This window comes from Pelodiscus sinensis, chromosome 21, assembly GCF_052426305.1.
Source record: "Pelodiscus sinensis isolate ZL-2025 chromosome 21, ASM5242630v1, whole genome shotgun sequence".
Taxonomy (NCBI): Eukaryota; Metazoa; Chordata; order Testudines; family Trionychidae; genus Pelodiscus; species Pelodiscus sinensis.
Genome location: NC_143072.1, coordinates 16,597,359 through 16,619,582, shown reverse-complemented (window position 1 = coordinate 16,619,582; position 22,224 = coordinate 16,597,359). Strand labels below are relative to the sequence as shown.

Sequence of the window (22,224 nt, the reverse complement as noted above, 5' to 3'; positions counted from 1 at the left end):
GACATTTAAAAAGTGATCTTGGATGTTAAAAGGTTGGAGACCAGTGCTCTAGTCTATTGTAGTTTAATATCCTGTTTGTAAAATAACTGAGTAAACAGTTGACACTCACTGGATTAGCAGATTTATTGGAGCATAAGCTTTCATGGGCAAACACCCACTTTGTCAGATGCATGCATCTGACGAAGTAGGTCTTTGCCCATGAAAGCTTACGTTCCAATAAATCTGTTAGTCTGAATCTGCAAAAGCGACGCAAAGTCCTGTGGCACCTTACAGACTAACACGGCTACCCCTCTGATAGTTAACTGGATTGCATTCAGACAGGGAATAAACAGGTGAATTTTAGAAGATCCTGTTCGTGAGCATGATCTTAGTAATTGGGAAAGAGGAACACATTTCAATTTCCATAAGTTATTTTATGGAAACAGTAGATTTCAAGAAGGCAGATTTTAGTACACTCAGAGCTGGTAGGTAAGGTCCCATGGGAAGCAAGACTAAGGAAAAACAACTGAAGAGAGTTGGCAGTTTTTCAAAGGGACATTATTAATGGCCCAAAAGAAAACTATTCCACTGTGGAGGAAAGATAGAAAGTATGGCGAATGACTGCCTTGGCTTAACCAGGAGATTTTTGCATGATCTAAAAATCAAAAAGGAGTCATATAAAAAGTGGAAAGTAGGACAAATTACAAAGGATGACTATAAGCAAACAGTACAGGTATGCAGGAGCAAGATTAGAAAGGCAAAGGCACAAAACGAGCTCAAACTAGCTACAGACAAAGGAAAACAAGAAGACTTTCTATAAATATATTAGACGCAAGAGGAAGACCAAGGACAGGGTAGGCTCATTGCTTGGTGAGGAGGGAGAAACAGTAAGAGGAAACTTGGAAATGACAGAGGTGCTTAATGACTTCTTTGTTTTGGTCTTTACCAAGAAGTTTGATGAAGGAATGCCTAACATAGTGAACGCTAATGGGAATGGGGTATTTTTTGAAGATCAAATTTGAAGACCAAGTTAAAAATCACTTAGAAAATGTAGATGTCAGCAAGTCACCAGGGTCTGATGAAGTGCATCCGAGAATACTCAAGGAGCTGATAGAGGAGGTATCAGAGCCTTTAACTATCATTTTTGAAAAATCATGGAAGACAGGTGAGATTCCAGAAGTCTGGAAAAGGGCAAATATAGTTCCCATCTATAAAAAGGGAAATAAGAACAACTCAGGAAACTGCAGACGAGGGTTGTCAAGTGATTAAAAAAAAATAATTGTGATTAATCGTGCAAAAAAAAAATTAATGGCATTTAATCATGGTGTTAAACAATAAGACTCTAGCTTACCACGGGCTTGGTGAAGTGCTTCCCCTTGGAAACACTGCCACGGCATTTCAAAGGGGCAGCAGCGTGGGAGCTTGGATCAGCTGTGCGGCACTGCCCCTTTGAAACGCCACCACAGCGTTTCAAAGGGGCAGCGCAATGCAGAGCCTGGGGTAGCTGGCGTCCTCAGCTGACACTGGGCTCAGGGCAGCACTGCCCCCTTGAAAAGCAGCCGGGGCAGTGCTGTGGAAACACCTTCAATTGACACATTAAAAAAAATTAATGCGTTAATTGCAGGCGTTAATACGTGTTAACTGACAACCCTACTACAGACCAGTCAGTTAACTTCTGTGCCCGGAAAGATAATGGAGCATGTAATTAAGGAATTCATCTGCAAGCACCTGGAAGATAAGATGATAGGTAACATCCAGCATGGATTTATAAAGAACAAATCATGTCAAACCAATCTGATAGCTTTCTTTGATAGGATAACGAGTCTTATGAATAAGGGAGAAGCAGTGGACGTGGTATACCTAGACTTTAGTAAGGCATTTGATATGGTCTTGCATGATCTTCTTATCAATGAACTAGGCAAATACAACTTAGAAGAGGCTACTATAAGATGGGTGCATAAATGGCTGGATAACCGTTTTCAGAGTAGTTATTGTGAAATTCCAAAGACAATTTTTTGCACATCTCAGAATTCAACAAGCTGGTATTAATGCCACTTGGCTGAATACTATTTAACTACAGTGTGCAGATTTTTGAGTCTAACTCAGTTCAAGCCAAGGACTACTGAAAGGACTTGGATTGAAAGAACTGCAGAGACAAGTCAAGGAGAACCAATGTGATGTACGGTAAACTTTCACCAGAGCATGAATACAAACAGTTAAATCAATAGTGTTGACAGGAACTGATAATTCTGGTTGGTTAATAGTAGCTTTCTATTTCTGGGTCACTGTTTACCTCTTGCCTGTGTCTGTAGTGATTGAAAATAGTTGGGATCATCTGATGGGATCTAGTTCTTAGTGGAAGGTTATGTTACAAAAACCACTGTCCCAACCTCCCTTGGCAGTTTTGTACACTAAGGTTGGAAAGAGTGCTTTTTGCTACCCTTGAATTTGGGAGAAACTGTCAGTACAAAAATAGTTCAGATCCTTAGTGCTCCTCTGTGCCAGGTTTTGCAAACTAAAATGGGCTAATCATTGGAAATATTCACCTCACAATGTAGTGTGAAAATGCACATCACTAGAGTCATGGAGACTGCAGTGAGGAAAGCAACTAAAGGTTGAAGGAGACTGCTGTAGCCTGTCTGGATCTCTCTTGTAGGTGGAGAAAACTTGCAAGGGTGTAAACTGGAAAAATTAACATGGGAAGAATGCAGGGGTTAGCACACATAACAAAAATGGAAAAGTTTCTTCCGGTAACTGTTCCAACTTGGGAACGTAGATGTTCATGTAACTTCAAAAATGGTTTCAAATGAATGCATAAACTTTTGAAAAAGTAAAATGTGTTGTTTTTCTCCCCCCTTCTAGATGGAATGAACCTTCCCTGTTGAATGCCTCCAGATTTCCCATTGGATTTCACGTTGGGAGAAACCTTTTCCTTTTGGCTGAACCAGCTCTGTGGCAGACAGAATTGTGGATCTAGGATTCACAGGGTTTTTAACCTTGAGGAGGTAGCTACAGTTGAATCACGTTAACCTGACACCACAGCCACAATGGTGCTGTCACAGAGGCAACGAGATGAATTGTATGTATTTTTTTTCCAGTACTTAAAATAGCAAAAGTAGTAATTGCTTACATTTCATTCTTATTTCATAAGACTCCCAAAGAGACATGGTTTTTCTCTTCCAGTTTGACTTCATGAAATGGCCCTTTTGATTATATCTCCAAGTTTTTTGCTAGTATAAACTTGGAAGTTTGAGATAGGAGTCAGGAGTTGTAGACTAGAGGGTGACTGGAAGAGGGGAAAATGTAACAAATTATTTGAAAGACTCTTTTAAAACAATTAGACAGTTATAGTATGAGGCTGAAACTAGGGATGTAAAATCCTGTTTAACCAGTTAACTGCTTAAATGAGGGCACAGGTGGATTGCTTTGGCTGGCCTGGAGTCTCCTTCCCCCTCCTGCTTCCCTCCCCCCCGCAACGTGGGGTAGGCTGCACTGACCCAGCTGGGCCACCAGTTAAACATTAAGGTAGCAGCCGGGGGTGGGGGAAGGAATGTGTGTAGTCAACAAGATTAATCATAATTAACTACACATTGACATCCCTAAATGTAATCTGTTCACAGTTCATAGGAATAAAATATGGAAGTCATGAGCTTTAAAATATTCACTCTGTATTCTGTTTGTGGTGCCTAGCAAGTACACACAAGGTCCCACTTTGAGAAATACTGCTTTGTCCCCATCAATGACAGAGAAGGAGAGTTAGTTATGAAGAATTTGATACAAAATTGAGTTCATCAGTCTCTCTAAGTTCTTTGTTTTAATGGGGTGGAATTAAAGGAAAAGAAGGTGGTGTCTTGGGCAGATGCTGGTCTCCTGCCAATCTACCACCATCCTGGCCTGGTATGGATACAGTCAACATAGTTCCTGTTGGGCCAGGGGCACGTGACTAGGGGAGCACTTGAGAAGCTTACTTCTGCTTCCCTGTGTCCTTTCCTAAAATGAAAGCTCTACTTAAAAAGTTCAATTTGGGGGATAGGCAGTTGTCACTTGATAAAATATGAATGGTCTCCTAAGCATATTACTTCTGCATGTATGTTTTTGCAGTATACTACAATGGGATGTTTTAAATGGTGGCTCCATACAGGAGTTGATTTGGTTTAGTTTAGCACAATACCCCAATTGTTGATGGACAATAGTCTGAAGTGCTCAGATGGCTCATAGTCTCAGAGGGGTATCCATGTTAGTCTGCATCTGCAAAAAGAGGAGTCCTGTGGCACCTTAAAGACTAATAGATTTATTAGGCAATAAGCTTTCATGGCTAAAACCCACTTAATCAGATAGTTTTAACCAGGAAAACTCATCTGAAGGTGCTCATTGTTTTTTATGAATGGCTCATGAATGCAACAACTATCCCCTTATTATTAAAAGGGAAAAGGAAAAGTTAGAGGAATCTGGCTTGTTAAAAATAAAATTTAAAAAATGCCTGGCTTAAAAATGCTTGGTTCCTGACTCTCCATCTGTTTTCATTCTTTTTTCTGATTCTTTTGGTGTCTTACTGTCCAGTGTTGGGCAAGCCACTTCACTTCTCTGCTTCAGCTTCACCTTCATAGCTATCTCTTCAGTGTCAATACATTTTCTAAATATAAAAATGAAATGGCATGTGAATGCTATTTTTCCTATTCAGTTGTACTAAAGTAACTTTAAGTGAGGTAAAACCCTCATGCAATAAAATGGAATGTGAACTCATCGATTTTTTTTTTTTTATGAAGGGTTATAGTATTTAGAGCACTATTAGAATTAGTTGCTAGAAGCCAGAACTTGAAGGAACAATACATGAACAGGAAGGATAAGGAGACAGTCTGAGTGGATAATTAGGAATTGACAAGGCACTTGGGGCTCCTTTTAGATGAGGGATTGCCTGAGAAGGTGATAGAGAGGTCAGAGATCCATACATTCTTCATATGGGGAATAGGAAGTATTGGAATGGGGTTGACAGGTCTCTCTGAAAATGGACTGTGGATTGATATCTAGAATGAATCTCTAAGAGGAATGTGTGACTGGAAGATGGGAATTTGATGAAGGATACCAAAGAATGAGCAGGGAAAGATTTTTTTTTTGGGGGGGGGGGGGGGGGGGGGGGGGGGGTCAAGGTCCAAACTAGGGAAAATAATTATGTAAATCTTGGTATCTGTTCAAAAGTAGCTGGTGGTCTGGATTTGGCCCATGGTCTGCTTTTTTACTACAATGGGGTAGAAGATGGGGAGTAACTTGGAGGAATCTTAACAGCTCAGTAGTTTATAAAAAAGTCAGTTACAAAAAAAAAAATAAAAAATTGATATGTGCCTTATTGTGTTATGGATAAATGTGTAAGAGCAGGAAAGAGAGGATCCCACTGATGCCTTTTAAAAAGCTTGTTTCTATGGTGACATTTTAGATGGAAATTTTGTAAGTATTTTGGGTACTCTGGTTTTTTGGAAGAATCTTGTGTAGGCCTGTTACTAGGTGTGAGGGGTGAAGCAACATTTGTAGAGCCCTGCAAATCCATGGATATTCACTTTATATCCACAGGTATCCGCTTCGGCAGATGTGGATGCTGATATCCACGGTTCATTTTTGCAGATACAGATGCATATAAACACTTTGTGTTTAGAACCATGCAAATTCGCGAATATCTGTGGGCATTTGTGGATGTGGTTATCTGCTGATAATTTTTGCAGATGCAGATACAAAATTGGTATTTGCACAGGTCTTTAAGCACTTGTCTTTTTGGATGTTGCTGCTTCACTTAAGGAAAGACTATTTAATGCTTAAATAGCACATTGAAATAAAGTATTATCCATGTGTTAAAGAAGACTTAGTGATGTGAATTGTTTGTTGAAAGTTATTTAATACAGCTGGAGGAATTACTATCATACTTTGAAAGATTTTGTAAAGACTTTTTACTTCTCAAGCGCAGTCCTCCAATTTTTTAGACTCGTGAGGAATAAATATTGGTAGATAGCATAATGATAGGAAAACTTAGTTACAAACAAAGATTATTCTATAACCAATATGAATTGAATTTGCTACTGTTTGGTACTTAGTGATGCACATTGTGAAAAGCAGCACATTGCATTCCCCGTTCATTGAGTATAACATACTATAGCATTCATCATACTATAACAGATTCTCTATTGGGCTAAATGAGACCATATTAATGCTGTCACTAACTTGTCTTAATGGAGAGTCATGAGCCTGTATATAAACACAGGTCAAAAGAAGGGTTAACCTTCACAGAAACAGTGACTATCTTCATTCGGTCAGTGCTGGTCTTCTTACCATGTGAACTGCTGAAATAGTTGTGTGAAGTTTTAACCATTCAACTCTTAACGTTAAAGGACTGCTTAGTTATGTTCATACATGTTCAAGTTGACACCTTATTACGGGACACTTTTTTCATTTGTGTCTTCAGAAGTGTATTTGCTTGGTTTTTGGATTAGGGATGTTAGCTATCAGGTAATTGAATAGTCTGGTACACAGTCTCCCTGCGCAGACTGGCTGCCTGCAACCTGTGCTGCTGCCTCTGATACAGACGCAGTACAGGGGTGGCAACAGCGCCTGTCTTTGGGAGGGTCTGAGCTCTCCACAGACAGAGGGTGCTATGGGGATGGAGGGGAGACTGCTGCGAAGCAACCTCTGTCTACAGCAGCCTGGACTGGGAGCCGCCCCTATATGCAGGTGGGGAGGTCCAAGCCTTCTATGGAGCAGCCTCTGTCCGCAGTGAGCCTGGGCCCGCCATGAACAGAGGCTGGTCCGGCAGCAGCTCCTGTCCAGGGGTGGTCCATGGGAAGCAGAGCAGCCTTTGTCCACAGAGAGCTCAGGCCCGCTGCAGACAGAGTCTGTTTCATTGCAGCCTTCTGAAAGGGGCAACGGCGTAGAAGGGAGCAGGCAGCACCAGAGAACCAGTGCTTGGGGAGGGAGGGGAGATGACTGGCTTTTAAGCTGGCTCCCCCCAGCACCAGCTCCACACCACCGGCCCCCACCCCCGCTGCCACAGATAAAGACAACAAGGGAGGGGCCATGCGTTTAGTCACCAAGATTAATCGGTAAGCCTAGGTTTATCGGTTAATCGTATAGTCAACTACACATCGACATCCCTATTTTGAATACTAGGTTTCCAATATTCAGCATTGAAGCCAGTACAGTTTTGAAAGTGCAAGATTTATTCTCAAGTAAAAGTTCCACGTAATTTTTCTTCAGGATTTTTCAAGTGTTGTTGTTTGATCCCAAAACACGGCCTAGTTATCTGGTAATATGAAATTGAGTTCTGTAGTAGTGCTGGCAGTTTAGCAAGAATATTTGGAAAACTATTCATTCTGTTTTTTAATTATTCTCCTCAAATCAGTAATTTTGTAAAGTAGTGCTATTTGAAAGGAGTAAAACTTCCACTGTTGTCCCATGCATGTGAATGTTTTTTAGTTTGGATGGACTCTGCACAATGTAGTGTCTCTAGTAAGCTATAACGCAGTATGCTGTTCTAGGCCTTCAGGTCAAGCTATGATCTACTTTTAGTTTGAACGTAATTCTTTTCTCTATGAAAAGATTCCGATGACAGGTTTTAGGATCTGTAGATTTTAAAAAGAACCTCTTCATATTTATTTTGGATTAGCCATAGAATTGTCAGGTTCGTCTCTGACCCTGTACTACTACTACTGCTTTGGCAAGTAGTGGTAGGAAGTAGAGACGTTAAGTCAGTTAAATAGGTAACTGTGTAACTGCTTGAAATCTCAGCAGTTACATGTTGTGGGCTCTTCATAGAAAATTGCGGCCCTTGACCACTTTCCAAAATCTTAAAGTGCCCCCCATTAAAAATTATTGCCCATCCCTGCACTGGGCTTTAATACCTTCTAGTTTAAATTTTTCATTTTGCAATTATGGGCTACTGTAGCAGGTACAGTGTGTGATTCAGAGACTCTTTGAAGGACAAAGTAAGCACATTTTAGGATGGCTTCAGCCTCAGTGGTAATTTTCATTGCTTTCGATGGACTGGAATGAGATTCTGTAACAGATGCAGAGTACTTACTGTTGAATTCTCTTTACGAGGCTAGCTCTGGTTGACCAACTAAAATCAACACCCGTGAACTACATGAAACCACTTGTAGGAGCTGCCCTTTTGACTTGGTGATTTGACTCCTGACAAACTTGTCTTCTACAAAACTCACAATATCGGAAATAATATGAATACAGTCATTCACAAAATGTATGGCCATGAAAAATGTCATGGATCACCACATTGTGAAATCTGGTCTTTTGTATGCTTTTAGCCTATAGCATACATATTTCACAGAGGAGACCAGAGTTTCTCAAATTGGGGACCGAGCCCTAAAAGGAGTTACAGGGACATTGCAAGGTTGTTTTAGAGACGTCACAGTATTGCCAGTTACCTCAGCGCTGCTGCCGGCAGAGCTGGATTATCGGGCATTGGTGACTGCTGAGGGCCCACTTCTGCAGGCAGCAGTGCTGAATCGAGGGTGGCAATATCCTGCCATGTCACTCTTACTTCTGCACTGCTACTGGCAGCGGCTGGGCTCTTGGAGAGCTGGAGATGCTGCTGGTTACCTCTGAAGGAATGCAGAATTAAGGGTAGCAAAATTGCAACTTCCTCTACAAATAACCTCGTGACCTCCCACGCAATTCCCATGAGAACATAAGAATGGCCGTACTGGGTCAGACCAAAGGACCAAAGCCCAGTATCCTGTCTGCCGACAGTGGCCAGCACCAGGAGCCCCAGAGGGGTGTACTGAAGACAATGATCAAGCGATCTCTCTCCTGCCATCCTTCTCTAGCCTTTGACAAACAGAGGCCAGGGACACCATTCCTACCCCCTGGCTAATAGCCTTTTATGGACCTAACCTCCACGAATTTATTCAGCTTCTCTTTAAACTCTGTTATAATTCTAGCCTTCACAGCCTCCTCTGGCAAGGAGTTCCACAGGCTGACTATGCGCTGTGTGAAGAAGAACTTTGGTTTATTAGTTTTAAACCTGCTACCCATTAACTTAATTTGGTGTCCTCTAGTCCTTATATTATGGGAACTAATGAATAACTTTTCTTTATTCACCCTCTCACACCACTCATGATTTTATATACCTCTATCATATCCCCCCTCCGTCTCCTCTTTTCTAAACTGAAAAGTCCCAGTCACTTTTGCCTCTCCTCATATGGGACCTGTTCCAAACCCCTGATCATTTTATTTGCCCTTTTCTGAATCCTTTCTAAGGCCAACATATCTTTTTTGAGGTGAGGAGACCACATCTGTACACAGTACTCAAGATGTGGGCATACCATAGTTTTATACAGGGGCAGTAAGATATTCTGTCTCTTTTTTATTTTCTATCCGTTTCTTAATTCCTAACATTCTATTTTCCTTTTAGAATGCCACAGCACACTGTGTGGATGTTTTCAGAGAACTATCCACGATAACTCCAAGATCTCTTTCCTGATTTGTCATAGCCAAATTAGCCCCCATCATATTATATGTATAGTTGGGGTTATTTTTTCCAGCGTGCATTACTTTACACTTATCCACATTATCTTCATTTGCTATTTTGTTGCTCAATCACTCAGTTTTGTTAGATCTTTTTTAAGTTCTTCACAATCTGCTTCTGTCTTATCTTAAACAGTTTAGTGTCATCCGCAAACTTTACTACCTCGCTGCTTGCCCCTTTCTCTAGATCATTTATGAATAAGTTGAATAGGATTGGTCCTAGGACTGACCCTTGGGGGACACCACTAGTTACCCCTCTCCATTCTAAAAATTTACCATTTATTCCTACCCTTTGTTTCCTGTCTTTTAACCAGTTTTCAATCCATGAAAGGACCTTCCCTCTTATCCCATGGCCATGTATTTTACACAAGAGCCTTTGGTGAGGGACCTTGTCAAAGGCTTTCTGAAAATCTAAGTATACTATATCTACTGGATCCCCCTTGTCCGCACGTTTGTTAACCCCTTCAAAGAACTCTAATAGATTAGTAAGACATGATTTCCCTTTACAGAAACCATGTTGACTTTTGCCCAACAAATTATGTTCTTCTATGTGCCTAACAATTTTATTCTTAACTATTGTTTCGACTAATTTGCCTGGTACCGACATTAGACTTACCAGTCTGTAATTGCCGGGATCACCTCTGGAGCCCTTTTCAAATATTGGTGTCACGTTAGCTATCTTCCGGTCAGTAGGTATGGAAGCTGATTTAAGGGATAGATTACAAACTACAGTTAACAGTTCTGCAGTTTCCCATTTGAGTCCTTTTAGAACCCTGGGTTGAATGCCATCCGGTCCCGGTGATTTGTTCATGTTAAGTTTTTCTATTTGTTCCAAAACCTCCTCTAAAGACACTTCAATCCAGGACAGTTCCTCAGATTCATCTCCCACAAAGGACAGTGCAGGTTTGGGAATTTCCCTAACATCCTCAGCCATGAAGACTGATGCAAAGAAATCATTTAGCTTCTCTGCAATGGCTTTATCGTCCTTGATTGTTCCTTTTGTATCTCGAATGTCTAGGGGACCCACTGGTTTTTTAGCAGGCTTCCTGCCTCTAATGTACTTAAACATTTTGCTATTGTTTTTTGAGTTTTTGGCTAGCTGTTCCTCAATCTTTTTTTTTTTTTTTTTTTTTTTTGCTTTTCTTACTACAGTTTTACACTTAATTTGACAGTGTTTATGTTCCTTTCTATTTATCTCACTGGGATTGGACTTCCATTTCTTGAAAGTTGCCTGTTTGTCCCTCACTGCTTCTTTTACATGATGGTTAAGCCTCGGTGACTCTTTTTTAGGTCTCTTCCTATGTTTTTTTTAATTTGGGGTATACATTTAAGTTGGGCCTCTATTATGGTGTCTTTAAAAAGTTTCCATGCAGCTTGCAGGGTTTCGGCTCTTGTCACTGTGCCTTTTAATTTCTGTTTAACTAACTTCCTCATTTTTGTGTAATTTCCCTTTTTGAAATTAAATGCAAGAGTGCTGGACTACTGAAGTGTTCTTCCCACCACAGGAATGTTAAATGTTGTTATATTATGGTCACTATTCCCAAGTGGCCCTGTGATAGTTACCTCCTGGACCTCATCCTGCGCTCCACTCAGGACTAAATCGAGAATCGCCTCTCCCCTTGTGGGTTCCTGTACCAGCTGCTCCAAGAAGCAGTCATTTAAGCCATGCAGAAATTTTATTTCTGCATCTCTTCCTGAGGTGACGACGTACCCAGTCAATATGGGGATAATTGAAATCCCCCATTATTATAGTTTTTTTTATTTTGGTAGCCTCTCTAATCTCCCTTAGCATTTCAATTTCACGATCACTGTCCTGGTCAGGTGGTCGATAATATATCCCTACTGCTATATTCTTATTCTTTGACTTAGGGCCCCTACAGTTACACCACCATAAAACTTTAGATTTAAATAACTGAAATCATGAAATATATTTACTTTCAAAATACTACGACTGTGAAATAGATGAAAATGGACCATGAATTTGGTAGGGCTCTAAATATGAGGAAGATTGTGGCACCTTAGAGACTAACAGATTTATTAGAACGTGAGCTTTTGAGAGTAAAACCCACTTCATCAGATGAATTGGTGTGAAAGTTATAGAAGCAGGAATTTATAGAAGGAAGAAGTTGCTGGTGTATATGAACTAATCAAGTCAGAGTGGAAGTGGGTTATTCATAGCATTTAGTCTGGAGTAGGGATGTAAAATCCTGTTTAATTGGCTAACTAGTTAAACATATTTAACTGGTTAACCGATTAGTCAGGGAGCCTGGCTGGAATGACCCCTCTTACCTGCCACTGGGCTGGAACACACCTTTCCCCTCCCCTCCATCTGCTCCAGGCAGGGGCTGCTCCAGCTTGGCAGAGAAGCCCTGCCTGTGGATCCCTTGTTGCAGGCAGGGGCTGCAGCAGCCAAGGTGTTGGAGGAGCCCCTTTCTGTGGAGGGTCCCCACAGGGCTGAAGCAGCCTTCACCTCCCTACTCTGGAGATGTGAATAATCAGAAAGGGGAAATTGCCTTTGTAATGCGTTAGCCAGTTGAGATCCTTATTCAGTCCTAAATTGATAATGTTGAATTTGCAAATGAGTTCTAGGTCAGATGTCTCTTTGTTACTGGTTTAGTAAATCCTTTTGTAGAAAGATGGCTACTTTCAAATCCATTACTGAATGTCCATGCATGTTTAAGTGTTCCCCTACAGCAGCAGTTCCCAACCTTTTCCAGATGGGGACCCATTTTGACAATTCAGGAAGACTTGGTGACCCAAGGCAATTAAAAAACAGGAGTGGGGAGAAAGGGGGGGGGGGGGGTCAGTGCCGTAACTAGCTAATTTTGCACCTGAGGCAAGAATGTAAAATTGTGCTGCCTCCTGTTTATATATTCATAGTAGTTATTTCATAGAAAAACTGAAAATACATAAATAATAACACAACATTTATTTAAGTTGTGGTGGGGGAAGACACTCATCCCCAAACCTTCCCCCCCCCCCCGCCCTCGTGGCTGCAAGCTGGCCAGGACTCTGCCCTGGCCAGCCAACACCAGCTGTGGGAACCCTGGCTGGGGTGGATGGAAACCTCTCAACCAGATGCCCGGACACCTGGCTTCCCACCCTCACCCCCACCCCCACCTACCTGAGCTGGGCACTACTGCTTCTCTGTGTTCCCTAGCATTCTGACTTTTCCCCCCATGTCCAGGGATATTTCCTTACTCCAGTGGTCACCAACCAGTAGATCAGGATCTATTGGTTGATCTTGGAGCCTGACTGTTTTGGCTAAGAGGCTATCAAGTGCCAGTACTTCAGCTGCCCCTCCCACCACTGCTATGCACCTCCTGCCCTTTGCCTGGGAGCTTCCCTTTGCCACCCGGGAGCCTCCTGCTTGTAGTACAGAACAGGGGGGAGAGAGGAGGGTGCTGATGTCAGGGTGCCCATTCTTCCACCCAGTATTCTATCTCCACAGAACGGGAGAGGGGGACAACAGGGCCTGGGATGGAAGGAGTTTGCTGGCTGCTTTTGAGTGGTTCAGGTCCAGGGCAGGGGTTAGCCTGCCTTAGCCCCACTGCACCACAACCCAGGAGCCACCTGTGGCAAACGTCAGGCTGGAGCCAGCTCCGAACCCCTGTCCCAGTCATGTACCCCCCCCTTACACCTCCAAGTCCTTGCCTTAGCCCTGAGCCCCCCCGAACCACCTTCTGCATCCCAACTCCCTGCCCCGGGCTCCGTTCAGAGCCCCCTCACGCTCCAAATCCCTTAGTCCAAGACCAGAACCTGTGCCCCAAACCTCTGCCCATCTGGTGAAAGGGAGGGAGAATGGAAGGATGGAGTGAGCAGGGGCAGGGCCTCAGAGAAGGGGCATGAAGGAGGCGGGGTCAGGGTATTTGGGTTTGAGGTAGATCCTAGATTACACTTAAATTAAAATGATCTCATGCTTAAAAAGTTTGGAGACCCCTGCCTTACTCTGCTCTGAGACACTGAAATGGTATTCAGTTCAATTGATTGGTTTAACTGCCTGAAGGTTGTTAAACCAATTAAGTTGAGTACCACTTCAGGTGAATGGCTCCTTAAGACTAAGCCAGCTGGGGAGCTGACCAGTGGGGAACCTTTTCAAATGTTTGAATGGCTCCTTAAGAGCATCACCTCGGAAGACATTTGGCCACCCTTTTGAAATGTAATGGCGACTCATATTTGGGTCTTGACCCATAGATTGGGAAACCCTGTCCTAAGGTTTGTGTGTGTTACCATCTGATGTGTTAATTTATCCTTTGGTGCAGAGACTGTCTGGTTTGGCCAATATACATAGCAGAGGGGCATTGCTGGTATTTGATGGCATATATTCCTTTTGTAATTATCTTGTACGTAATGATCAAACTTTAGTTATTGCTAAGTTGCTTACAGTCTTTATAAGAAAAAACAAAGTCTGAAACTTTGTCTACTTTAGGATGTTAACTAACACACTGGTGCAGAAATGTATGCAAGGACATTTACCAATTAGAAAAGAAACTTAGCTTTACAGAATAATATAATGTGTTCTAAAATTTGGGTCATGTTAATTTGAGAGAATTGCACTGTTTAAGATATTAATTTAAACCAACTTAGTTAAACCAGCAAATCCCTGTGTGCACACTGATTTAAGGTTTTGTCTTAAAATTGTTCCCAAAAAATCTACTTGAGCTAAATCAAAAGCTGCTCTTAAACAATTGTAGCTTTTTGTAGTTATGGCCTGCACTTCATCCTTAGATGGATAATGAGTATTAAAATAGTGAACAAGAGCTTCCTTTATTGTAATAACTTGTCTATTAAATATTGAATTATTTAATCCTACTAAGTTTACTAGAGTTCAAAAGAACATATTATATAGTATTTTTATTTTACCGGTCATGTTTCGACCTGATTACTTTGTATGACCAGTTTTCTTTTAAAACTGGTTTGAAGGTTTTAGTTGTGCTAAAGCAGGATGCTGCCTGATACAATAAAGAACAAGGTTTAAGTTGTTAGTTACAATTTGAAAACCTATATTCATATGTTCTGTATTTTGTTTTTCAGTACTGTTCAGAAATGTGGTTAATAAGGATATCTTACTGTTAAGTCTTTCTTTCTTCATCTAGAAATCGAGCAATAGCGGACTACCTTCGATCTAATGGTTATGAAGAGGCATATTCCGTTTTTAAAAAGGAAGCTGAGTTAGATGTGGTGAGTTGAAACACAATTCTTCATTTGTTTTGTAAAACAAATTCTATGAAGTTCACTACTTTTGAACATCTGAAACTGTATTGATTAGCTCTTACAATGTAGAAATCAATACTTGATCCACGTGTTTAATGCAGTAGTCATTTTGCAACACAGTAAATGTTCTCTCTTCATTGTGATAGTCTCAATTCCCTAACTCGAAGTTCCTCCCCCTTTTTTCTCCATTCCTGACATTGGTGTATTTGTTCTTTAGGCCTGTTGTCCACCTGTCTGTCACCCTTCACTCCAGAGTAGCCTGCTTTTCTGTATTACTGTAGGGATCCAGTTCCCAAAGGGCTCTGAATTCCTCCAGGATGAAAGGTGTTAGAGCAATATAAAAATACTTTGTTTTTTGGTATCAAGGAAAAGTTAATATTCAAGTGAATGCATTTCATTTTCTGAGATGCATATTATTATTACTTGGCTGTATTTAGTTTTACTGTGCTGGAAATAAATTCATTTTCTTTTCTCAATTCTTACACTGAAATTTCTCCAGATACAGGCTTAATCAGAGCCTCTCCTAAAATGCCTAAAGGCCTCAGCTGGAGAGGGAACAAATTCTTCAATTTTCCAATTTAATATTATGTAAACACTGTTATTTTCAACCTTAATGGCAATAGGACTGATTCGCTTTTGGCCCATCTAGCTTTGTCAAAACTAACCTTGTCCATATCAAGTTTGGTATAGGGATGTAAGCAAGTAGTTGAGTACTCGATTCCCTGTCTTCCCTGCCCCCCTTGCTGCCTCTGAGAGGCAGCAGGGGAGGAGGAGGAAGAAGGAAATAGGAGTCAGTGCTGGTGGGAGCCAACTTAAAAGCCAGTTCCCCCCCAGCACCATCTATGTTGAGCCACCCCTCTCTCCCCTGCCTCTATCAGAGGCAGCAAAGGTAGGGGAGGCTGCTGCATAGCAACCTGCCTGCAGAGGGCCAAGGCTGCTCTGGCAGCAGCCCCTGTTCATGGTGGCCTGACTTGTTGTGAACAGGGGCTGTTGGACCCAGTGGAGCTGGGACTGAGCAGTCCTGTCTTGCATTGGTCTGGGACCACTGTGCCTCTGAATTTTAAATATAGTAAGAGTCGAGTGGTTCTTATTATCCTTACCATCAAATTTAATTTTTTACTGGGAATTGTATAGAAGCCAAGAACTAATGCGTATGTAGATAAATTCTCTAGACTACAAACTCCTATTTAGTGTCTTAGGAATTCTGGGCCACCTGTTTTGAAACTTTAGTTCACGCAACCTAGGATGACCCTAGACAAATTGGAAGATTGAGCCAGAAGAAATCTGATGAGGTTCAACAAAGCCAATTGCAGAGTACTACACTTGGAACAGAAGAATCCCAAGCACTGTTAAAGGCTGGGGACCAACTATCTATGCAGTAGTTTGGCAGAATAGGACCTGGGGGTTATAGTGGATGAGAAGCTGGATATGAGTCAGTGTGCCCTTGTAGCCAAGAAGGCTAATGGCATATTAGGGTGCATTAGGAGGAGCGTCTCCAGCAGATCTAGAGACATGTTTATTCCTATTTATTCGACACTGGTGAGGCCACATCTGGAGTATTGCGTCCAGTTCTGGGCCCCCCATTACAGAAAGGTTGTGGACCATTGGAGGGGGTCCAGCAAAGGGCAATGAAAATGATTAGGAGGCTGGAGTATGTGACCTATGAGGAGAGGCTGAGGGATTTGGACTTGCTCAGTCTACAGAAGAGTGGTGGTGGTGGTGGGGGAGGTTGATAACAGCCTTTACCTACCTGAAGGCTGGATTCCAAAGGGAATGGAGAGGCTGTTCAGTGTTGACAGATGACAGAACAAGGAGCAATGGTCTCAAGTTGCAGTGGGGGAGTTCCAGGTTGGATAGTAGGGAAAAACTAATAGGAAGGTGGTGAAGCACTGGAATGGGTTACCTAAGGATGTGGTGGAATCTCCATCCCTAGAGTTTTTTAAATCAAGGCTTTGTCAAGCGGGGGCTGGGATGGTTTAGTCATGGTTGGTCCTGCTTTGGGCAGAGGGCTGGACTCGATGACCTGAGGTATCTTCCAGCCCTAGGATTCTATGGACGTGTTCACTGAAAGTGCTCTTGCTACCTTCAATCCTTGCTACCTTCAATCCAGTATGATGCATGCCCTCAAATTTAAGAGGTCTTGCATCATACTGGATTGAAGGTAGCAAGGATTGAAGGTAGCAAGAGCACTTTCAGTGAACATGTCCATAGAATCCTAGGGCTGGAAGATACCTCAGGTAATCGAGTCCAGCCCCCTGCCCAAAGCCCCCAGCAGACCAGGGAGACGCAGAGCAAAGCCGCTGAGGACGCGGGCGGCAGGACCGCGGCGCGTCTGGGCGGTTCCGCAGCCCGCGTCTTGCGCGGCAAGAAAAGCTGCTCCGCATCTCCCTGGTCTGCTGGGGGGGCTGCCGGGTTGGTCCCTGCAGTGCTGCACCTCAGCACTGCGGGGACCAACCTGGCAGCACCCCAGCTGCTCTACCCCAGGTTTCCCCAAGTCAGCTGCTGCTGAAACTGATCAGCAGCTGATTCCAGGAAGCCCGGGGCAAAGCAGCTCTGCCTCCGGCTTTCTGTAGTCAGCCGCTGGTCAGTTTCAGCAGCGGCTGAATCGGGTACCCCAGGTGTCCCCGACTTACGTACAAATTCAACTTAAGAACAAACCTACAGTCCCTATCTTGTACGTAACCCGGGGACTGCCTGTATTGGAAATAAGGGGCCAAATTTAGTCACTACAATTCCAGTTACTGGGATTCATGATACAGGTGAATTTAACCCTGTCTCTTCTATTTTGTTTCATTTGTTGGCATTTCAGTGGTATTTGTCTCCATAGTAACTGATCGGTGGAACTTGAAAACTGGATCATATTCAAGTTCAAGAACTTCTGTTGCATATGTGCAATATCTTTTGACAAAATGCCAATTATCTCACTTCCAAATTGCATGAAGAAAATCCCTGATGTGTTTTACATCTAGGAGATGGCTCTAGAATGGACAAATATTCTTTGTTTTGGGATTGCAAATCTGCAGTGAAATTAATATTCTGTACCTATATGTAAGGTTGATCAGGAGAATATTTGAATTACTATTAGCAGGTTGTTTGTAATAGGTGGAAATCACTATCTTTGAAAATATCACTCAGCACTAGCAAACTGCATAAATTAGTATTTCTCTTAAATTTTGGATTATCCATCCTATTTTCCAAAATGTTCAGTTGAGGTTTTACTTGATTTGCTTACATTGCATTCAGTGTTCTAAGTAATAATTGAAAATCATAGTAACATTCACTTATCAAACTATCAGTCAGCCTAATTAAGCCTTCCTCCTGAAGGTTAAAAAGACCTGAATATCAAATAACCAGATTGCCTAGCATAGTCTTAAGGGAGATACAAGAAAATCAAGTTAGTTAGTTAACTTCATACAGGAACTTTCTCACAGGAAAATGTGAATTAGATGTGACTACTTTAAAACAGCTAAAAAGGACTAACAATATCTGACATGGTAATGGGTACAGCGAGTGGTAAGGAGATAAGCAGAGCCCTATGCATGGTTTGATTCTAGTTCCAGTACTAATTAGGGCTGTTATTGGTTAACCTATAAGCTAAGGGTGAGGCTTTCCTGTTATGGTTAAGCAGTGGAGGGCTGCAGCAGCCTCCTACCTGCTGTAGGCAGGGGGTTATTCAGTCCCATGGGGCTTGCTGCAGGTGGAGGGTGTCCAGCCAGGTTGGAGCAACCCCTGTCTGCAGTTGGCACTCTGGCCTCGCTGATACAGCACTTGTCTGCAATAAGGATGTTAAGAACTAGTCGATTCCCCTCCTCTCTTGCTGCCTCTATTAGCTAGAGGCAGCAAGGGGGGGGGGAGAGGGGAGAGAGGGTACTTCAAAGTGGCAGCACTGCCCCTTTGAAATGCCAAGGCAGCATTTCAGAGCAATAGCACCATGTGGAGCCCAGGGTCAACAGGGGGAGTCCCCCACTGACCTCCGGCTCCATTCTGCACTGCTGCTTTGAAATGCACAAGAGCCCGCATTTCCAAGCTGGCAAGCCTGGATGCAGCCCAGAGTGAGCAGGACTTCCCACTGGTCCGGGGCTGCATGCAGAATTCTGTACATTCCTTTGAAATGTACAAGAGCCCCAGTGGGAGGAGGAATGAGGAAGTGCCTATCGACTAGTCAGGTAGTCAATGGAAATTCCATCCGCTACTCAACTAGTGAATTAGCCGATATTTAACATCTTTAGGCTGCAGTGGGTGGGGGGTTGTTCCAGCCCAGCTGGACTGCAGGAGCCCCCACCCCTATTTAATTGGTTAAATTTAACATTTAGCTGGTTAACTAAAACAGGATTTTACATCCCTAGTACTGATTAACTTTGCAAATGACTCCGTTCTCAAAAACATTGCTAGAGTAATAGGCTGTATCACCGTGGGCTCTGACTTAAGTAGCAAATTTGGCTAGAAACTCTGAAGTCTTGCTTCTTCCCTGCCTTTATGTACAGTCTGTGTTTTGTCCTTTAGCTCAAACTATCTCAAGACTCGGAGAAACTGCTCTTGTTTGTTTGCCCTTTTTTGTCCCACCTCAATCTGGGTTTTCTCTTGCTCTTTTCACACATGGAGAGAGGGGATTGGGATTCAGTGTATTTGCCTCTTTTCATCATGTTTTTAGTGTTTACTAGAGAAGATAGTTATCCCACTTGAGCAGTTGGATCAGTTGCTCACTATTGCATCTCCTTGATTGAATCCTTGAGCCATAAAAGGGGGGAAAATTGCATAGGGAAAAATCTTTAATCATCTAAGCTTTTACAGTTGTTACTTTTAGAGCAGAAGTCTCAAGCCCCTAGGCCATCCCCAGCCAGAGCAATTGCACAATCTGGACTGGGTGTCCTGGCAGGCAGTGGTAAGGGCCGTCTCTTCCTTCCCCCAAACCCTGACCCTTTTTCCTTTCCATCATCCTCTGAAGCCCTGTTTCCTTCCCATCTCCACCCTCTCCCCCATGGCACTCCCCCAGGGGATGTGGCCGTGGATTACTTGTGGGGGGAGGCTGGTGCAGGGCAGCAGCAGTGGTCATCCCCCTCCCCACTCCTTGCGGTGGCAGGAGCAATGGGGAAATAGAGCACGCTCAGTGGTAGTACTCGCTTTGCTGTGTTCAGTTTCCCTGTGGCTCCCACCACTGTAGGGAGTGCGTGGGTGCCCAACTGCAGCTGCCGCCCCATGCCATTCCCTCCCCTCCTCCCCCCCAAAAAAATCCCTAAGGGTCACATTCTTTGGGGGATGGATGAGGTACCATTGGGGGAAGGAGAGGATGAGGTGAATATTGGGGATGGGAATGGACAGGTATTCCACCCCAGCCCCCTGACACTCCCAAGCTTGATTGCACAACTGCTCCGACTGGGGATGGTCCATGGGCTGGGAATTTGAAACCCCCATTCCAGAGCAGTGGCCACGAACCCATCAATCGCAGTCAAGTGGTAGATCCTGGAGCCTCTGCCATTCGATCGTGATCCTCAAGTAGGCTGCCTCTGCAGCCCTGGGAGGAGAGATGAGGCAGCTCTGTGCTAGGAATGTAAAATCCCATTTAGTTGGCTAACCAGTTAAACATGTTGTCTAACAGATTAACTGATAAAAGGGGGTGTGAGTGGGAAGGCTTATGATCATTTCAAAGAACTGGCACTTGGTCCTGGCTAGTGCATCCAGGTTTGTCAAAACGTACGGCTCTGGTACACTTTCAGGAGCTAGAATGGACTATTATAGAGTATCCCGTAGAGAGTATTGCAAAGTCTAAACTACCTTGGTTTTAATCTATGGCTTGATTCACAGAATGACTGTTTTGGCTAGGGTAACTCTTGTCTCCTAACCCAGTATCTATGCAGGTAACAGGATTCCTTGGTTTCCAGCATGGAAATCTTCATTTCTAACCCTAAGTGTCTTAGACTACGTCTAGACTGCATCCCTCTTCTGACAGAGGGATGCAGATCAAGCACTTTGGAAGTGCAAATGAGCCTGGGATTTAAATATCCTGGGCTTCATTTGCATACTCACTTCGGGCGCTGTGCCAATCACGCGCCCTTTCGCAAGTGAAAGTAAAGTATAGCTGCGGCTCTGCCAACAGCAGGGAGCCTTTTTCAGCAGATCCTGTACTCCTCAAAAAATGAGTACAGAATCTGCCGAAAAAGCTCCCCACTGTCAGCAGAGCTGTGGCTACACTTTACTTTCACTTTCGAAAGGGCGCGTGATTGGCACAGAGCCTGAATGTGAGTATGCAAATGAAGCCCGGGATATTTAAATCCCAGGCTTATTTGCACGTCCAAAGTGCTTGATTTGCATCCCTCTGCTGGCAGAGGGATGCAGTCTAGACACAGCTATACTGTAATGCCCTTTACCAGGAATAAGCTCCTTTGAGGCGAACAAGACGGTCTAAACTCTAGATAACACTTAGTCTTGCCTCAGTATGGAAAACCAGACCTACTCCCTTCCAAGGACCAGGCCAGTCCCTTCCAGACCTACATTTGTGAGCACATCCAGTCCTTGGAATGAAGTTCAGGGAACCCTGAGTTGTAGCAGTTCTCTTGCTCTACTGAGATCTTTAGAATCCTTAAGTCAGTGTCACCAGCATATTCCTTTTCTGAGAGAAGGAACACTTATTAGCCACTGAACACGACTCGCCTTCAAGTGTCCCGAAATACCTTGTTAGACATAGTGAAATAGAGGGCTTAAATCTTTTTTGCTTTAGCCGTATAGTTTGAGAGCTCACTGAAATGCCAAAAATGATTCCCATAGCTATTAGGGCTGAACCCTATCATTGATGTGGTGTAAAGACCTTTCAACAAAGATGGGATTGTTTTCATCAGCTAAAAATAAGAAGAAACTGCCATAGCCTATATCTGCAAACCTGCCTTCTGGTATGGTGCTGTAAATTTTTAAGCAGTGCAGCAGATGTCTCAAGTTAACTGATTATGCGTGTAAACATAATGGAAGCCTATTTCCTTGGTTGTGGTACATATAGATTCATCAGCTTTTGATTGTTTGATCAAAAGGTTAGGTAACTACAAAAACCTAATTATCACCAGGTCATACTTATTCTCCAGTCCACACAATCAAAACATCTCTTCCTATTTCTCCTTTTCTAATTGAATGGAGGTTGGTGGGAAAGATAAGACAAACTGCAAGTAGAGTTTTCTCAGCAATTCATTGTATACTCTAATCCTGAAGGAGATTTGTACCAAAAAATAAATTCTGAATGTTTTGTCAATGAATAAATGTCTGCTCCAGCATGGCAGTGGGGAGCACAGAGGTGGGAGATCCTGCAGTGCCCCCCAACATGGACTTGGTGTGAGTCCACACACAAGTTCCTGTCTCAAACACCCCAGGGCCATTCTCCTCCACAACTAAGTGCACCAAGATAGTAAGCAAGATGGGCAGAGTCTCTCATACCCATCCCTCACCCTGGCCAAAGTATAGGGAAGCTGGCTCAGGCCAGCAGAATCTCAAGTGTGAAGGGGTGCATAGTGTGTGTGGGGATCCAGG

At 43.1% G+C, this 22,224-nt stretch overlaps 1 protein-coding gene across 2 annotated transcripts in view; it reads left to right on the top strand.

Annotated features, from left to right (window-relative positions):
- PAFAH1B1 (platelet activating factor acetylhydrolase 1b regulatory subunit 1) overlaps positions 1-22,224 on the top strand; it is a 72,194-nt gene that overhangs the window by 29,709 nt on the left and 20,261 nt on the right. For both annotated transcript variants that reach the window (XM_075904873.2, XM_075904874.2), the window contains exons 2-3: positions 2,842-3,058; positions 14,598-14,682. In XM_075904873.2, coding sequence (XP_075760988.1) covers positions 3,027-3,058; positions 14,598-14,682 — 117 coding nt within the window. In that variant the 5' untranslated portion in view covers positions 2,842-3,026. The remainder of the gene's footprint in view (positions 1-2,841; positions 3,059-14,597; positions 14,683-22,224) is intronic.